The sequence below is a fragment of the Labeo rohita genome, chromosome 17 (assembly GCF_022985175.1).
Source record: "Labeo rohita strain BAU-BD-2019 chromosome 17, IGBB_LRoh.1.0, whole genome shotgun sequence".
Classification (NCBI taxonomy): Eukaryota; Metazoa; Chordata; class Actinopteri; order Cypriniformes; family Cyprinidae; genus Labeo; species Labeo rohita.
The window spans coordinates 17110692-17125913 of record NC_066885.1 but is presented as its reverse complement, the minus strand read 5'-3'; the positions used below and the strand labels follow the sequence as shown (position 1 = coordinate 17125913).

Genomic DNA, 15222 nt, shown 5'->3' with positions numbered 1-15222 from the left:
CAGCAAAACTTGCTGTTTTGTACAACTAAAAATAGCTGAACGCAAATGAGACCGACCTGACCTATAAAATTTACAAATTACCGCGCCCACTCTTACGGGAAGAAAAAGGTGAATAGTTACTCAATATAATAATATAATATAATTAATATGATATAATAAAATATAATACTCCCATGCACTAGAGAGCAGTGTACACGTCAAGATGGCAAACACCGTCCAAAACTTCACTTCCCACAAATCAGTGGGCGCGAGCACCTTGGTCTCCATGACAGTCTTGTTATTGTTGTTCAGCAGATAATCATGGATGGATGAAGAATACAACTGATTTTCTCGGCATTAAATCCTTCCAAATAAATCTGTCGACGAAATGGTGGAATAGTCAGGTTTTCGTTTTATGTTCGCGGACTTTTTACTCTCCTCCACGCAAGGTTTGATTGATAGAGCAGGTTCGGCCCAGCTCAGTGCTGGATACTACACCTTTTCTCACAGCACAGCTGTGATCCAGTCTATGTGGTTCCGTGTGGGTCCGACTGTTTGTGAAGCATGAGAGAGCAGCGGTGGTGCAGCAGCAGCGGCCCGGTCCGGACACAGGAGGCTCGGAGTCGGATCACAGGCTTGATGGAGGAGATGCGCCTGTAACAGCTTCAGGAGGATGATTTCACGATACAGCCGCCGGCCTGTATCTCACAGCCTAGAGATGTGCGTATAAATCACACCGACACGATCTCAAGCTGCCTACTTAGACAGCATTTTTGATATCTTAGTTTCATAGGTAGCCAGCTTACTAGGTTATTTTGTACTGGTGTTTAAATACATCTGGTTTATTTGCTTCTAATCACAGTGTGTAAATTGTCAAGTAATCTATAACAAATCCTTAATTTTTGCTAGAATTAATGCATGGATGGATAGTTAGATAGATAGGTAGATAGATGGATAGATCATCAGTAAAATATTTGGTTTGGTGCCAAAATAGATGGACAAAAAAATTGTCAGATAAAAAGACTGACCGATGAGTCGACAGATACAGACAGATAGATAGACAGTCTGATAGAAATATCGATAGATAGATAGATAGATAGGCAGGTTAGCAAAACAGTTATTTGAATTGATAGGCTGTCAAATAAAAAGACATTTAGATAGATAGATAGATAGATAGATCAGTATTTTTTTTTAGAAGCTGCTCTGTCATCATCCAGTAAACGCCTTCTCTCTCTCTCTCTCTCTGCTGGTTTTGGTAGTCGTGGTTTGTCCCGCAGCTGTCTGGACCAGCATCCTCTTCCAGAGGAGGCAGATGATGATACTGTGCATCCTTCCAGACTCCTGCATGATCTCGAGGAGGACATGTCCTCATACAGTAGGTCAGTGTCAGGTACAATGTGTGTCTGTACAGGTGTATGTTAAAGGGACAGGCTTTCATCTCTGAGTATATTGTGTGAATTGTTGCATAATGTTTATTTTATAATACTCCCTCTTTCCTGACGTTTGAGTTAATGAAATAATCACTCTCTTTCTAGATCTGAGGAGTCCTCTGCGTCATCCGTCAGATCGGGATGTCAGACAATCACCACAGATGACACAGCTCAGTCTTGGTCTGGTATCCATAGTTACACGGGAACTGGCATCTCTACAGAACGCAGCTCTGTCTTTTCGTGGGGCTACGATGTAAGTGATGACTTCTAAGGAATCACACCGGATGCGTTCTTGTTTTTAACTTTACACAAGGTCTTCAAACATTTTCAAAAATTCTGTTTCTTGTAGGAATTTGATAAAGCCGCTTCCAGGCAGGTCCAGCAGATGTTTGAAGAGATTGAAGAACAGTTGTATGAAAGGAAGTGTGAAACACAGCTCAAAGGCCTGCAGGAAGAGTGTCAAGAGTGGGCATCACGATTCCCTCATTTACGGTACGCGCTCGTACAAATGAACACGCTCAGATCTGTGAACATCACTTCGTAGTCTGGTTATGGCTGCAAGATGAATCATATTTTAATCACGATTTCTGCATCTCTGGATTTAAATGTTTGCCTGCTAGTTATTTATCCGTAATTTCATTTGACATTTCCAATCTCCACTGTGATACTATGCTAAAATGAAAACACTATCCACCTTATTCTTCAACACAGAAGTAAGCTTATGGGCTAATACAACCAGTGTGTTCATAATTAACATAAAACATTAAAAGAATATGGTAAGACACACCAATTTACAATATTAACTAGCAAAACGAGCTGTTTTATACGTGGTTGAAACTGGAAGCCAGACCCATAAAATTTACAAATGGCTCTTACAGGAATAAGGTAGATACAGTCCTTCACTGTGCTGTTTATACTATTTGCTGCGACTGAATCTGTGAGAAAACCCTCTCAGTCAAGGACTGTGATAAATTCAAACTTGAATCTCAACTGTATTGTTGGTGAATGGTTGCTGAAAAATGCACTTTGTGCTACAATACGTCATTATGTTTTGAAAAATGTTGGCATAATTTGGAAGTTATATTAGGAATTTCACTGTTTTTGCTTTAGAGATAAGCCATAAGGTTCTACCAACAAATGGAATGAGATCTATTGTTTTAGAGAATGTGTTATTGAATATGATAAATCAAGATTAGATCAAGATCAATTGGATGAGGAGAAATAAGCCCTGTGTATAAGCTGAGATTTTCTTGATTTGCTGAAGGGTAAAAGCAATAATTCTGGTGAAATGTAAAAGGAAATTTCTTAAGTGACAGTCATGATTTAATATCGCATCGATATCATAGTCCTATGTCGTTAAAAAATATATATATATTCTGACTTGCAAAAAAAGGCTGAATATTACTTGCCTTTTGAAGATGCTGACTATTATAGTAAATATCAGTCACCATTTTCCATCATGTATAGTTTTTTTTTTCACAGGATACAAGTAAAAACTTTTAAAATTAAATAGGTGACACTACAATAAGGTTCTGTTAGTTAATGTTACTTAATGTAATAATTAACATGAACAAACAATGAGCAGTACATTTATTACAGTATTTACTGATCTTTGTTAATGTTAGTCAATGAAAATACAGCCGTTCATTGTTGGTTCATGTTAATTCACAGTGCATTAACTAATGTTAACAAGCAAAAATTAATATTAACTAAGATCAATACATTCTTAGTTCATGTTAACTACAGAAATGAACTAATGTTAACCACAGACTGAAAAAAAAACATGGACGTAGTGTCCATGACGTCAGCCGTAGGTTTCTGAAGAGCTTTTTTGGAGCCCAAAGTGGGCGAAGCCAGCCTTCGTCACCTCGGCAGCGCGTCATCACGCGTCCTTCCCAGATAATCAAAATTGGGCAAAGAGGCGGGGCTGGTTGCTGAAACCACACCCACCAAGCTAGACGGTGGTGACCGCAGTGGCAATCCACCTGTCACTCAAGTGGCCATGCTCTTCTTTTATGCGCTTTAAGGCTTAATATAATTTAAACAGATCAGTTATATAAAAATTCACCCCACCCACAGTTGTCATGAAGGGCAAAATTAGCTATATATACCAAAACTACTTTTTTGTACTAGGCTGTAAACATTTTTTCTGCTGTAAAGTTGGGCATTTTAACTCCCTTTTGGAGCCAGTCTCTAGTGGCCAGTCGATGAATTGAAGTTTGTGTCACTTCCATGTTGGTTTCAAGAGAGAGACCGTAAGGTTGCCGCTTGATGTTAACTAATGAACATTATTGTGAAGTGTTTACATTAAATATGTATCAGCTTAATGCACTGATTAAAATAGCAAAAACATTCAAATGTCGGAAGTTTCAGTCAATTTACAACCTGAAAGAATTGGAAAAATATGCTCAAATGCTCCATCAAATGTCAAAGAACTTTACAAAAACACAAGTTCATAAATAAGCTTTTTTCACAAAATCTTTAGTTTGGATGTAGTAAATCACCCACAGATGTAGCAGACAACATCTGGGTTATGTTTGCGTTTTGTTCTGTCACTGGCCATAATTCTAACCTTTAAATCAGGATTAGGCATGAAATTATCTCATCACAATCATTCATGCAGGAACATCAGATGAGAATTGAAGAAAATAGTTCTAAACCGGCTAAGAGGAAAATAGGAATCTTGTTATTATGGCAGTTTTTCAGGTAGTTAAGGCATAATACATGACTTCTTCAATTTATAAATTGTGTCGAATAAAAACACGCTTTTGCATGCCAGAGCAAAACAGGCTATGTATCTAGAATTAGCACCCAAAAACAGTATTGGATTTCATTCAGCAAAAACAAAGCAGAGTGGTGAATTTTTTAGCAAAATAATTGTGATTAAAAAGGTAACTTTTATTATGCAGCACAGTCTCTAGTTATTAAACCTGTTTGGGGCTTTTGTGTGTGACAGGATCCTCGGAACACAGCTGGTTTGTCCCACAGATGAAGGATTCCAGTGGTACGCTACGCCAGCTCATGCGCCCATCCCCTCCAGTGGCGGCCAGAGCAAAGAGAAAACTAATGAGTGAGTGAACTGCAGGTTTGTGCATGTGTGTGTATGAAATCATTGGTGTTCTATAAAGCCTATTGCGTGTGTGGCAGGTTGTGTGTGCAGGGTCGGAGGGCGGTTTTGTGTCGGCCCTCTTTGGAGGTGACCTACCCCAGCGTCACACCCAGTAGTAACCATGCAGACGAGTTGCCCAGGGTGATCGAGGCCGAGGGACTGATAGAAGAGTACCTCGCCTTTGACTGCAGAGACCTGTGAGTTTGTGTGACAGCTGGGAGTTAAACATGATTTATTGGATATTTTTCTGAGATTTTTGTAGATGAATAATATGTGTATTTATATAGGGATGAGGAATGGGAACGTGAGTATGTGAACAGACGGCGGAGGCGCTGGCTGCCCCCTGTCTCGCCTTATCGCTGTCGTCGGGAGGCAGTGATTGATCTGCTGTTTGATGACGTGTGGCGTGAGCTCATTGGCTGGATGGAGGAACTTGTACGCAGGCATTGGGAAGGTTTTGTGTCAGGTAGGATGAATTTTCAAACACTTGTATAAATGTGATGGTTATTTTGTGCTATGTTTACCAATATTGAAATTGAAATACTGGGACTGCAATTCAAAAGTTTGCGGTCTGTAACATTTTTTAAAGTTTTGGAAAGAAGTCTCTTATTCTTACCAAGGCTGCATTTAAAAAATACAGTAAAAACAGTAATATTGTGAAATATTATTACAATTTAAAATAAATTTCTCCTATTTGAATATATTTTAAACTGTAATTTGTGATGGCAAAGATGAATTTTTCAATAGCCATTACTGCAGTCTTTGGCATCACATGATCCTTCAGAAATCATTATATGCTGATTTCTTATTATTATCAATGTTGAAAATAGTTGATATTTTTTGTGGATGTTTTATTGTGGATTTTTATTTTCGTGTTATTTTATTATATATATATATATACATTTTTTTTTTGTCAGGATATTTTGATGAATAGAAAGTTCTAAGGAACCTAATCTATTTGAAGTTTTTTGTAACAGTATAAAAATCTTTTGTGACTTAATGAAAAAAAAAATATTTTTTTTTAAAAAACTATACTGACCCACTACTTTTGAATAGTAGTGTATGTTCAGGAATACTGAAAAAATATGAATGCAGATTTTAATCTGATTATGGCAGGTTTAATCTGGTTATATATACATTATCTAATATTAACAAATTCTGATTAATATGTTGCAATATCCTTGTGCATTAAACAATATATAGGGGATAATACACATGATCACCCTGAAGGAGTTTTTTATGTGATAATGATGAACTATGGAAGCCTGTTTCTGCAACTGAATAAAAAAAAAGGTTATTCCAACTTTTTATCTCACAAATCTAATAAATTTACTATTGCAAGTTATAAAGTCGGTGTTGTGTGATATAAACTCGCAACTGCGAATTATAAAGTCAGAATTGCAAGGTATAAATTCACAGTTGCAAGAAATAAAGTCAGATGTTTTTTTGTCTCACAAATACGAGTTTATATCATGCTGTTCTGACTTTTTTTTCACCGTTCACTTTTTTTTCTCAGAATTGCGTGATTTAATCTCACAATTCTGTCTTTTTCTCAGAATTGCGTGATATGAACCTACAATTGCAAGAAATAAAAAACTTGCAATTCTGATGTTTTTTTCTTGCAAATGCGAGCTTGTATCTCGCAATTCTGACTTTTTCTTAGAATTGAGATATAAACTTGCAATTACAAGTTACAAAGTCCAGTTTTGGGGGGAAAAAAAAGACTGATTTGTTCTCAGAAATGCAAGTTTATATCTCACAATTCTGACTTAATAACTCATAATTGTGTACTATGAAGTCAACAATTGCAAGATACAAACTCACAATTCTAAGTTTCCTCCAATTCACAACCTCGCTATTTTGACTTTATTTCTCAGAATTGTGTGTCTTGCAAATTTTGACTCTAACTCACATTTGCGAGTTTATATCCAATTCTGACCATTTCTTAGAATTGCGAGTTTGTATCTTACAATTCTGAATTTATAACTCGCAATTGAAAGTTTATATCTCACAATTCCGAAAAAAATGTACAATTACCTTTTTTACATTTTTATTCAGTGGCAGAAACGGGCTTCCATATCAACAGTCTATACACAGTACTGAAAATTGTTCTTCTTATTAGACAGCTCACCAAATAAATTAAAAAACGAAAATGAAATACTGATTTGAGATGAATTTATATTATGTGAGATGAGTCTGTAGCAACGTGTTGCATTTGGCCGAGTCAGGTATTTCAGAGAGCGAAATGATGTGATGAAGTTAAGAATAATCTCTCTGAACGTCTTTGTCCATCAGATGATGAGAAAAATTCCGTGGCCCTCAGCCCTGCCTGCCCAGATACCCAGAATCCTTTTCTGCTGCTCTCCAATGTCTCAACAGTGCTTCCTCCACTGTCACAGACCAGAACACAACAGCTCGCGGCTAGCTTGCAGGCCCAGGTTAGTCAACCCAGAATGGTTCCTCCTTTTCCTTCTGTGGCAGATGGATGCAAAACTGATTTCATCTGAAATCCCATCTCACTGATTTCAGATATCTGTAACCCTCCTATCCCTGCCATCTGCTATAATACCCTGTGAAATATTTCAGTAACAGGATTCCCACGATCTTGAAAAAATAGTGGGTAGTTGATAGGTAGTATAAATGGAAAAACTTACGAGAAGTTGCAGTACTGCATCTAAATCTATTTGGCTTTTTCATATCCTGCATGCAATTTTAATGAAGATAACTTGTCATTTTTGTACTTTTAAAAATTAATTTGCCATGCTACGGTACAATTTAAAATCTACTCATAAAGGGGGAAAATGAATTAAATAGTGAAATACCCAAAGAAACTGCACCACGTAATGTCCCTTATGCATTAATAAAATTAAAATGATAAATAAATAAAACATGGGCATGTTTTGCATCAAATACTGCCCCAAAATGTATCTTTGGTTAGAAATTACATTATATTTATATTAAAAAGCTGAACAGAAATAATGAACAACTGGGAAAGTCATAGAAATGAATTTGTCTGAAACTGTGGGAATTCTGTATATATGCTTAGTCATTGTGGAGAGATCTTCACTGCTTTGTGTCCTCTCTGTCTTTACACATGTACATACTCAAAAATGCACACAAATGCTGTATTTCACTGCTGTCAGCATTTGTCTTTTCAGCGCTTTTTTTCCCCAGGCTTTCAATTCATTAACTTTTTACCTCCTTTTTTCTGTGTTTTCCTCTATTTCCCTGTTTCTGCCTTTCTGTCCAATCATCCATCTGTCACCTGTATTCTTCTTTTTTCTTCCTATACCTCTCTATTTCTATCCTTTCCCTTCATTTTCTTTCCAAAGAGCTCAAAGTCATGGGGTTCAAAGCACAAGTCAAGACGGAAATCCAAAAAGCAGAGAAAGTCATCGACTGTATGTAACTCTATCCTGATAACAACTCTTAAACAGAAAGGGCGAGCAAGAGAGTGTTTCTGTCTGTAGACCAGTTTCTCTCTCTTTCTCCTAAACTTCAGCACTCATCTTTGTTTTTTGACACACAACTCGCTGGGCACTTTTTTTAACATCCTTTTAAACTGCCTGACTTTATTTTTAAGCTTGCGTTCATTTTGGTTTATTTTGTGGGGGTGTTTATAATGCTTGTTCCCACTCTTAGTTTTGTTTCTGTTATGTTTTTTTGTCTGTTTTACACGTCATCGCATGCTGCACAGATGATGGATGTCAGATCCTGTGAATGCCTTCTCCTTTTTTATCAGACTTGTGCATTACATGACAATAACATTAAAGCATTCATTTCTTAAACTCTTTCTCTTTCCTGCTTCTCTCTCTGTTTGTGTTCCCACAGACCAGTCGAGTACCTGTAGGGGCGGCGGTTGCTCATCACAATCTCAATGACCTCATCATGATACATGGGATTCCACTGCAGCAAAGGAACCTGGGAACACTGGACCGAATAGCTCAGTACGAACACTGAAGAAAATAAAAGAAAATAAAGACAAATTTTACTGTGTATATTTAGCACTAGTTTAGTGTTCTGATGTTGCAGGAATTGGTCCTAACTTGTGGTCAGCTGATATAGTATTTTACCTGTACAGACAAGAAGGTGTAGGAGAAAGCCCTCTAGTGCCGTCCATTATTAAAAAACAAGCAAACATACTAGGGGTCGACCGATATGTGTTTTTCAGGGCCGATGCCGATACTGATTATTACAGATCAAGCAGGCCGATAACCGATATATAGAACTTATATATATTTCTGGTGTAAAAATTAAAGTGAATGTCAAAAATAAGAAAAACAAGGGCTCTGACAAAAACTTTCTTTAAATGCTTTTAAGTTATTTTATTGGCAAATCAGTTTTGAAAATGGCGGATACTGATAATCATAAAAATAGATATATATTTCTGGTGTAAAAATTAAAATGAATGTCAAAATAAAGAACAACAAGGGCTCTGACAAAAAAAATATTTTAATGCTTTTAAATTATTTTGTCGGCAAATTGGTTTTAAAATTGATCAATACTTAATTGGTCGACCCCTAAAACATACAATATCCAGGATGTACTAAAAAAAGCTGAATATTTAAAAAGCTGATTTATGTTTCTTAATAACACAATGAATGAAACCATTTTAAAAATCGAGAACAATAAATTGATTGACCTCTAAAAAAAAAAAAATATATATATATATATATACAAATTCTAACAATATAAAAACATATTTAGTTTTTTATTTACAGTATTGTTAAATTATATATATAAATATATATATGTATGTATGTATGTGTGTGTGTGTGTAATTTTAAAAAAAGTCTCTATGGAAGCCATTTCCACCACTGAATAACATTTTTTTTAGCTCACTTTTTTTATCAGAATTGCATGATACAATCTCACAATTCTGATTTTTTTTCTCAAAATTTTGAAATATAAACTAACAATTTCAAGTTATAAAGTCAGAACTGTGTTATATAAAGTCGCAATTGTAAGCTATAAAATTTTGAATTGTAAAATATAAACTCAGAAAAACTCAGTCTGAATTGTAAGTTTATATCTCACAATTCTGACTTCACAACTCGCAGTTGCAAGTTTATATCTCACAATTCTGAAAAAAAAAAGTAAAAATTGCGAGTTTGTATCACGCAATTCTGAGAAAAAAGAACTGCAAGAAGAACTGCAAGAAAAAAATTTGAATTGTGAGATAAAAAGTCACATTTATCTTTTTTATTTTTTATTTATTGGAGGAAATGGGCTTCCATAAGTCTTTTATACTCACCAAGGCCGTATTTATTTGATCTAAAATACATTAAAACAGTAATATTGTAAAAAAAAAAATTTTTTCGATTTTAATATATTTTTATAGAAAGTAAAATTATTTATTACAAAAACCAGCTTATATTTGCTTGTCTTTTACATTACAGTGATTGTGTAATTAATTTTTGGATGCAACCAGCAAAGACAACACAATTTCAAGACTTGTATTTTTTTGACCGTAGGGACCCCGAAGAAAAAGTGTCTCATCGTCCCGGCTCCAGTGTCATTCCCACCGGTAAAGCTCGGCCCCGTCGTGCACTGGAACAAAGCACCTCCTCTTTGACCCGCCCCCCTCAGTCGGCACGGCGACGGAACCCGCCCCCCTCGCACTCTGATGCCGTTGACGTCCAGTGTAACGCAACCCGTCGCAACTGGCTCCATGGAAGAGGTGGTCAGAGGCACAAGATTGTAAGAGCACCATTCATTCAACTCCTGTACTCTTTTGTTTCCCGGAAAGCAATTCTCTTTCAATAGTGTGTGTCTTTGGGTGTTTCAGGACGACCGCCAGTGATCGTTTGGCCTCACCTCCAATGCCTCTCAGTAGAAACACACTCCTCCCTCCCATTGGCACGGGAGACACAGACCACACATACTCCGGACAGCACTCACGGCTTATGCAGGTGCTTTTAATGGAACACACACAATCAGATGTCAACAAAATGTTTTTATGGTTTTAGTTTTAGTCAACTATGATAACTGGTAAACGTGTTTGTAGAAGCAAAGAGGCTCCTCGAGTCGTGCGCACAGTGCAGTGACCGACGAGGGTGTCAGCCTGCAGCCCCGAGACAAACTACACCTGTTGGATGTGTTTTCCAGACCCAACACCACACATACCTTTAGGGTGAATTTTTCCCACACGTGTATACATTATATAAATGACCTTTAGCTTCATTCTTACTTGCATTTATGGGTGTACTGATCATTGGAAAACTTTTTTGCTTTGCAGTCAGACACCCCTTATCGCCGTTCATTCACTGGAATAGACAACATCGGGCAGGGACGACCTGGTCGAGCGTCTGTTGGTGTAGGTGGGTGCATACAAACAAACATCACACTTGTATATGAATGCTATAGTTCTGTAAAATGTCCCATTGACTGTGTTTGGGTGTGCGAGTGCAGATTCTCTGGGAATTGGTGTCACTGGAATCAGTTTGGGCATCAGCAGCTCCTCCTTCATAGACTCATTTTCCCATCATCCCCTTGGCCACTTTCCCATCGAGCATGAGGAGGAGCCAGATGCAAAAGCTCCACCCCCAGGTTAGTGAGAATCCGTTTTAATGATCTTTTTTGCAGGATTTTTAAATAGATGTAAAAAATAATTAATGTAGAAGAAAAAAAGAGCATTTGATTGTAATAGAAACATTTTTAACAATGCTCAATTTTAAGAGAACCTTGATCAACGTATTCATACTGACCCTGATAAAAACATACCGACCCTAAACTTTTGAGTGATAAATGCAAGATAACAGGCTAATAACAATTCAGCATGCTAATATTCAATTTTTAATTCTAAATATACACTATATTGCCAAAAGTATTCGCTCACCCATCCAAATAATCGGAATCAGGTGTTCCAATCACTTCCATGGCCACAGGTGTATAAAATCAAGCACCTAGGCATGCAGACTGTTTTTACAAACGTTTGTGAAAGAATGGGTCACTCTCAGGAGCTCAGTGAATTCCAGCGTGGAACTGTGATGGGATGCCACCTGTGGCAGTCATGAAAGTCCAGTCGTGAAATTTCCTCGCTCCTAAATATTCCACAGTCAACTGTCAGCTGTATTATAAGAACGTGGAAGCGTTTGGGAATGACAGCAACTCAACCACGAAGTGGTAGGCCACGTAAACTGACGGAGAGGGGTCAACAGATGCTGAGGCGCATAGTGCGAAGAGGTCGCCAACTTTCTGCAGAGTCAATCGCTACAGACCTCCGAACTTCATGTGGCCTTCAGATTAGCTCAAGAACAGTGCGCAGAGAGCTTCATGGAATGGGTTTCCATGGCCGAGCGGCTGCATCCAAGCCATACATCACCAAGTGCAATGCAAAGTGTTGGATGCAGTGGTGTAAAGCACGCCGCCACTGGACTCTAGAGCAGTGGAGACGTGTTCTCTAGAGTGACGAATTGTGCTTCTCCATCTGGCAATCTGATGGATGAGTCTGGGTTTGGCAGTTGCCAGGAGAACGGTACTTGTCTGACTTCACTGTGCCAAGTGTAAAGTTTGGTGGAGGGGGGATTATGGTGTGGGGTTGTTTTTCAGGAGCTGGGCTTGGCCGCTTAGTTCCAGTGAAAGGAACTCTGAATGCTTCAGTATACCAAGACATTTTGGACAATTCCATACTCCCAACTTTGTGGGAACAGTTTGGAGCTGGCCCCTTCCAGGGGGCACCAGTGTACAAAGCAAGGTCCATAAAGACATGGATGACAGAGTCTGGTGTGGATGAACTTGAGTTCATATGTGAGTCAAGGCAGGTGAGCGAATACTTTTGGCAATATAGTGTATTTATAAAAACAAAATTAACATCCTGAAATGAAGTTTGTTTGAGCTAAATTAATTGCAAAAAAACTATAAACTATACTTGGAATATTAGAAGCCCTGCAACCACTGTGATAAGATTTATATGCTTGGGCTCCTCATTTTATTTATGAATATTACATAATTTTTTACTTTAAGAATAATGATGAAAGAGTGAGATGTAGGAAGGAAGTCATTTATTATTCTGATTTATTATCAATTTATTATTTAACATCTAAGATTAATCATTAAGTACCATGTTCTAACTAAAATGTCTGTGCTAAAAGTCTAAACTTTTTCTTAAGATGAAACTTCCTTACACAGATCTCACAGGAAATATTCCTTACAGACTTCCAATGCATTTGTACTACAAATACCTAGAGTTTGCATTTACAAACTCATCTTGAATATACAAGACATGATTGGATTTAGCATAAAATTTAAATAACATTGGTAAGAAAGCAAAAACTAACTATAAAAGTGTTCACACTTTGTCTCTCTCTCTATCACTACAACTAGTGTCTGTTCCAGCACGTTCCCACAACAGAGGCGGTTCGACGGCACGCAGTAGCAGACCAGGGCTTTAACACAAACACACATTCACACATGCATACAATCTCCCTCACCTTCTTGAACCAAACGCACCTCAGCACTGACGCAACTTTTCTTCAGTACTGACAGACGCTTTATACGTCTGCTGGACTTTTGTATGACACGCCGTTTGGGCGTGGACTTTATTTATGACCGCTGTTGTTATTATTAGTAGTATTGTTATTCATGTCGTTGTTTGAAATTTTCTAAAACCCTATTTTTGTATATTGGACTATTCAGCTTCATATGGCTGCCAAATACAGGAAACTGTCTTTCCCTTACATCTGTAGATGTACTGTACATGCTGTACTGTATGGAGTAACAACTTTTTGGTTTTCCCTAAAGACGGCTCTATGAAGCCTACATGGAGTTTCTATGCAGGTTCATTCAAGCAGGGTGTTTAATGTTGCCTCGATGGCGTGTTCAGGACCCTACTGGATTGTGGAACCTGCTTTAGAAGATACTTTCTATATATATCCAGGATGGATGTTCCATTGTGATGCAATTCCAACAATTTCATCCATGATCATGGACAATAGGTGTGTAAGAATTATTTTTATGAACGTTATAAAGGGTCTAAAGGGTTGCGACCCTTTGTATCATGATTCCGTGATTATGTAATGTTCAATAACATAACATTCAAACTGAATCCAAGGTCTTATTCAGTGTAGAACCACCATGATCCTGTTTTTCAGAAGGAAAACAACTGCAATACGAGAACGGGCCTGTACAGTAGTGCAACCTACATAATGACGGATGAAAGAGGTTTAAAGTTTCAAGTTTTAAAACTGTTTAAAACAGTCCCGTGAGCCATACTGGGCTTGGCAAGCGACGGACAGCATGGTGTTTATTAAATATTACATATATAAATATAAACGCACACAGAGATTGCAGAGTTCAGGGTTTGTTCAAATAAGCGTACTGTAAATTTTATTTTTGTGTGTGTGTGTCGGCATTAAGTGGATTTTACAGAAATATTATAGGGCAATTTTTCATTTAAGACTTTTAAATGGCCATTTGGTTCTTTTGGTGCCAGGAAATCCTTAAATATTTAACTCTGACTGGTAAAGCACATTTTGACGTACCATTTTACTGGCAGATATTGAATGTGGCTCTTACAGGTTTGTAATGTTTATGTGGCAGCTTCACTGTAACAGCATTTATTTAAATCGTACCGACTCTAACTGAACATTTGCATTTCTCCGATTTGATTAACGTGTTGATCTCAGTGAGTGAGTATTGCTTTTAATCAATTTTTTTTTTCTATTTGGAGAGTAACTAAGCTCAAAGCATGTATTATGAGTGTACAGGCCATCACGATGTTTGATGATCAGAGAGATGGATTCCTCTACAGCCATACCGAAGGGATGTCACGGGAAGACATCTCTTCATACCCCAGCCTAACGCCTCCGCCTCTAAGACAGATCCAGCTATTCTTCACTCAGCTCGGCAAGGACAATCTAGAGTTGCAGAAGTTGTAGCCATATTTGACTTTCTTTTGAGATTTCTAGAGTTCCAGTAGACACTCTGTGCTGTTTGACCACAGAGTTTCATTGCTGCTGATTCGAGTGGGCAGATTTCAAGAGCCATGTCACCTGGATCAACAAGACCACGCTGGTTTTTTAATCACGGATGCAGATCTTTTGCAAGCGGACTTGTTTTGTGTGGGAAATAATGGTTTATCTGCTCTAAGTCTGGTGGAGATGACAGTGCTGGATGGGAGTGTGTGTGACTGTGTGTGCGCATGTGTGTGTGTGGAGGTGACCACTCTTGGCAGGTGTAGCACTGCTGTATCTAAGATTCCCCCTAAATGTTTACCTCTGTAACATAAATGAGAATGGCAATTGAAAAATAAAGGTAATTATTTGAATAATATGGTGTTTTTCTTTTTGTCTTAGACACTGTAACAGTACTGTATATTCATGAGGCTGTATCTCAGTAGCAATAAAGTTTTTGAGCATGTTGGTTTCGAACACCTAGTTCAGAGCTGTTTTGAATTATTCAATGTGATTTTATCCTTATCATATTTTACATATTTTTGCTATAGCTGTTGGGTAGACAAGTAAACATTAAAACCATAATTAACTGTCCACCTTATAGAGTGTTTTCACAACGCATAATTAATTGGCCATATTGACGGTACTGAACTGAACAAAACTTGCGTATTTTGCTGATTATTGCTGCTGAAAATTGTCAGTTATTGTCATATTTTGAGCTGTACTAATCGGTCAGACCGGGAAAAACATTTGGAGTACTAAAGACTGCCAAAAGTATAACAAACCGAGGAGAAGAGTGCATAAAACTGAG

At 37.6% G+C, this 15222-nt stretch overlaps 1 protein-coding gene across 1 annotated transcript; it reads left to right on the top strand.

Moving 5' to 3' along the window:
• The first annotated feature begins 254 nt into the window (after positions 1–254).
• fam149b1 (family with sequence similarity 149 member B1) lies at positions 255–14901 on the top strand. The gene is given in 17 exon segments (XM_051133998.1): positions 255–699; positions 1239–1358; positions 1515–1662; positions 1759–1901; positions 4366–4479; positions 4557–4715; positions 4806–4984; positions 6814–6956; positions 7851–7919; positions 8350–8465; positions 9993–10128; positions 10130–10218; positions 10307–10430; positions 10526–10651; positions 10757–10838; positions 10930–11067; positions 12844–14901. Coding segments are annotated over 17 exon segments (2001 nt in total). The 5' UTR covers positions 255–652; the 3' UTR covers positions 12912–14901.
• Positions 14902–15222: the final 321 nt, after the last annotated feature.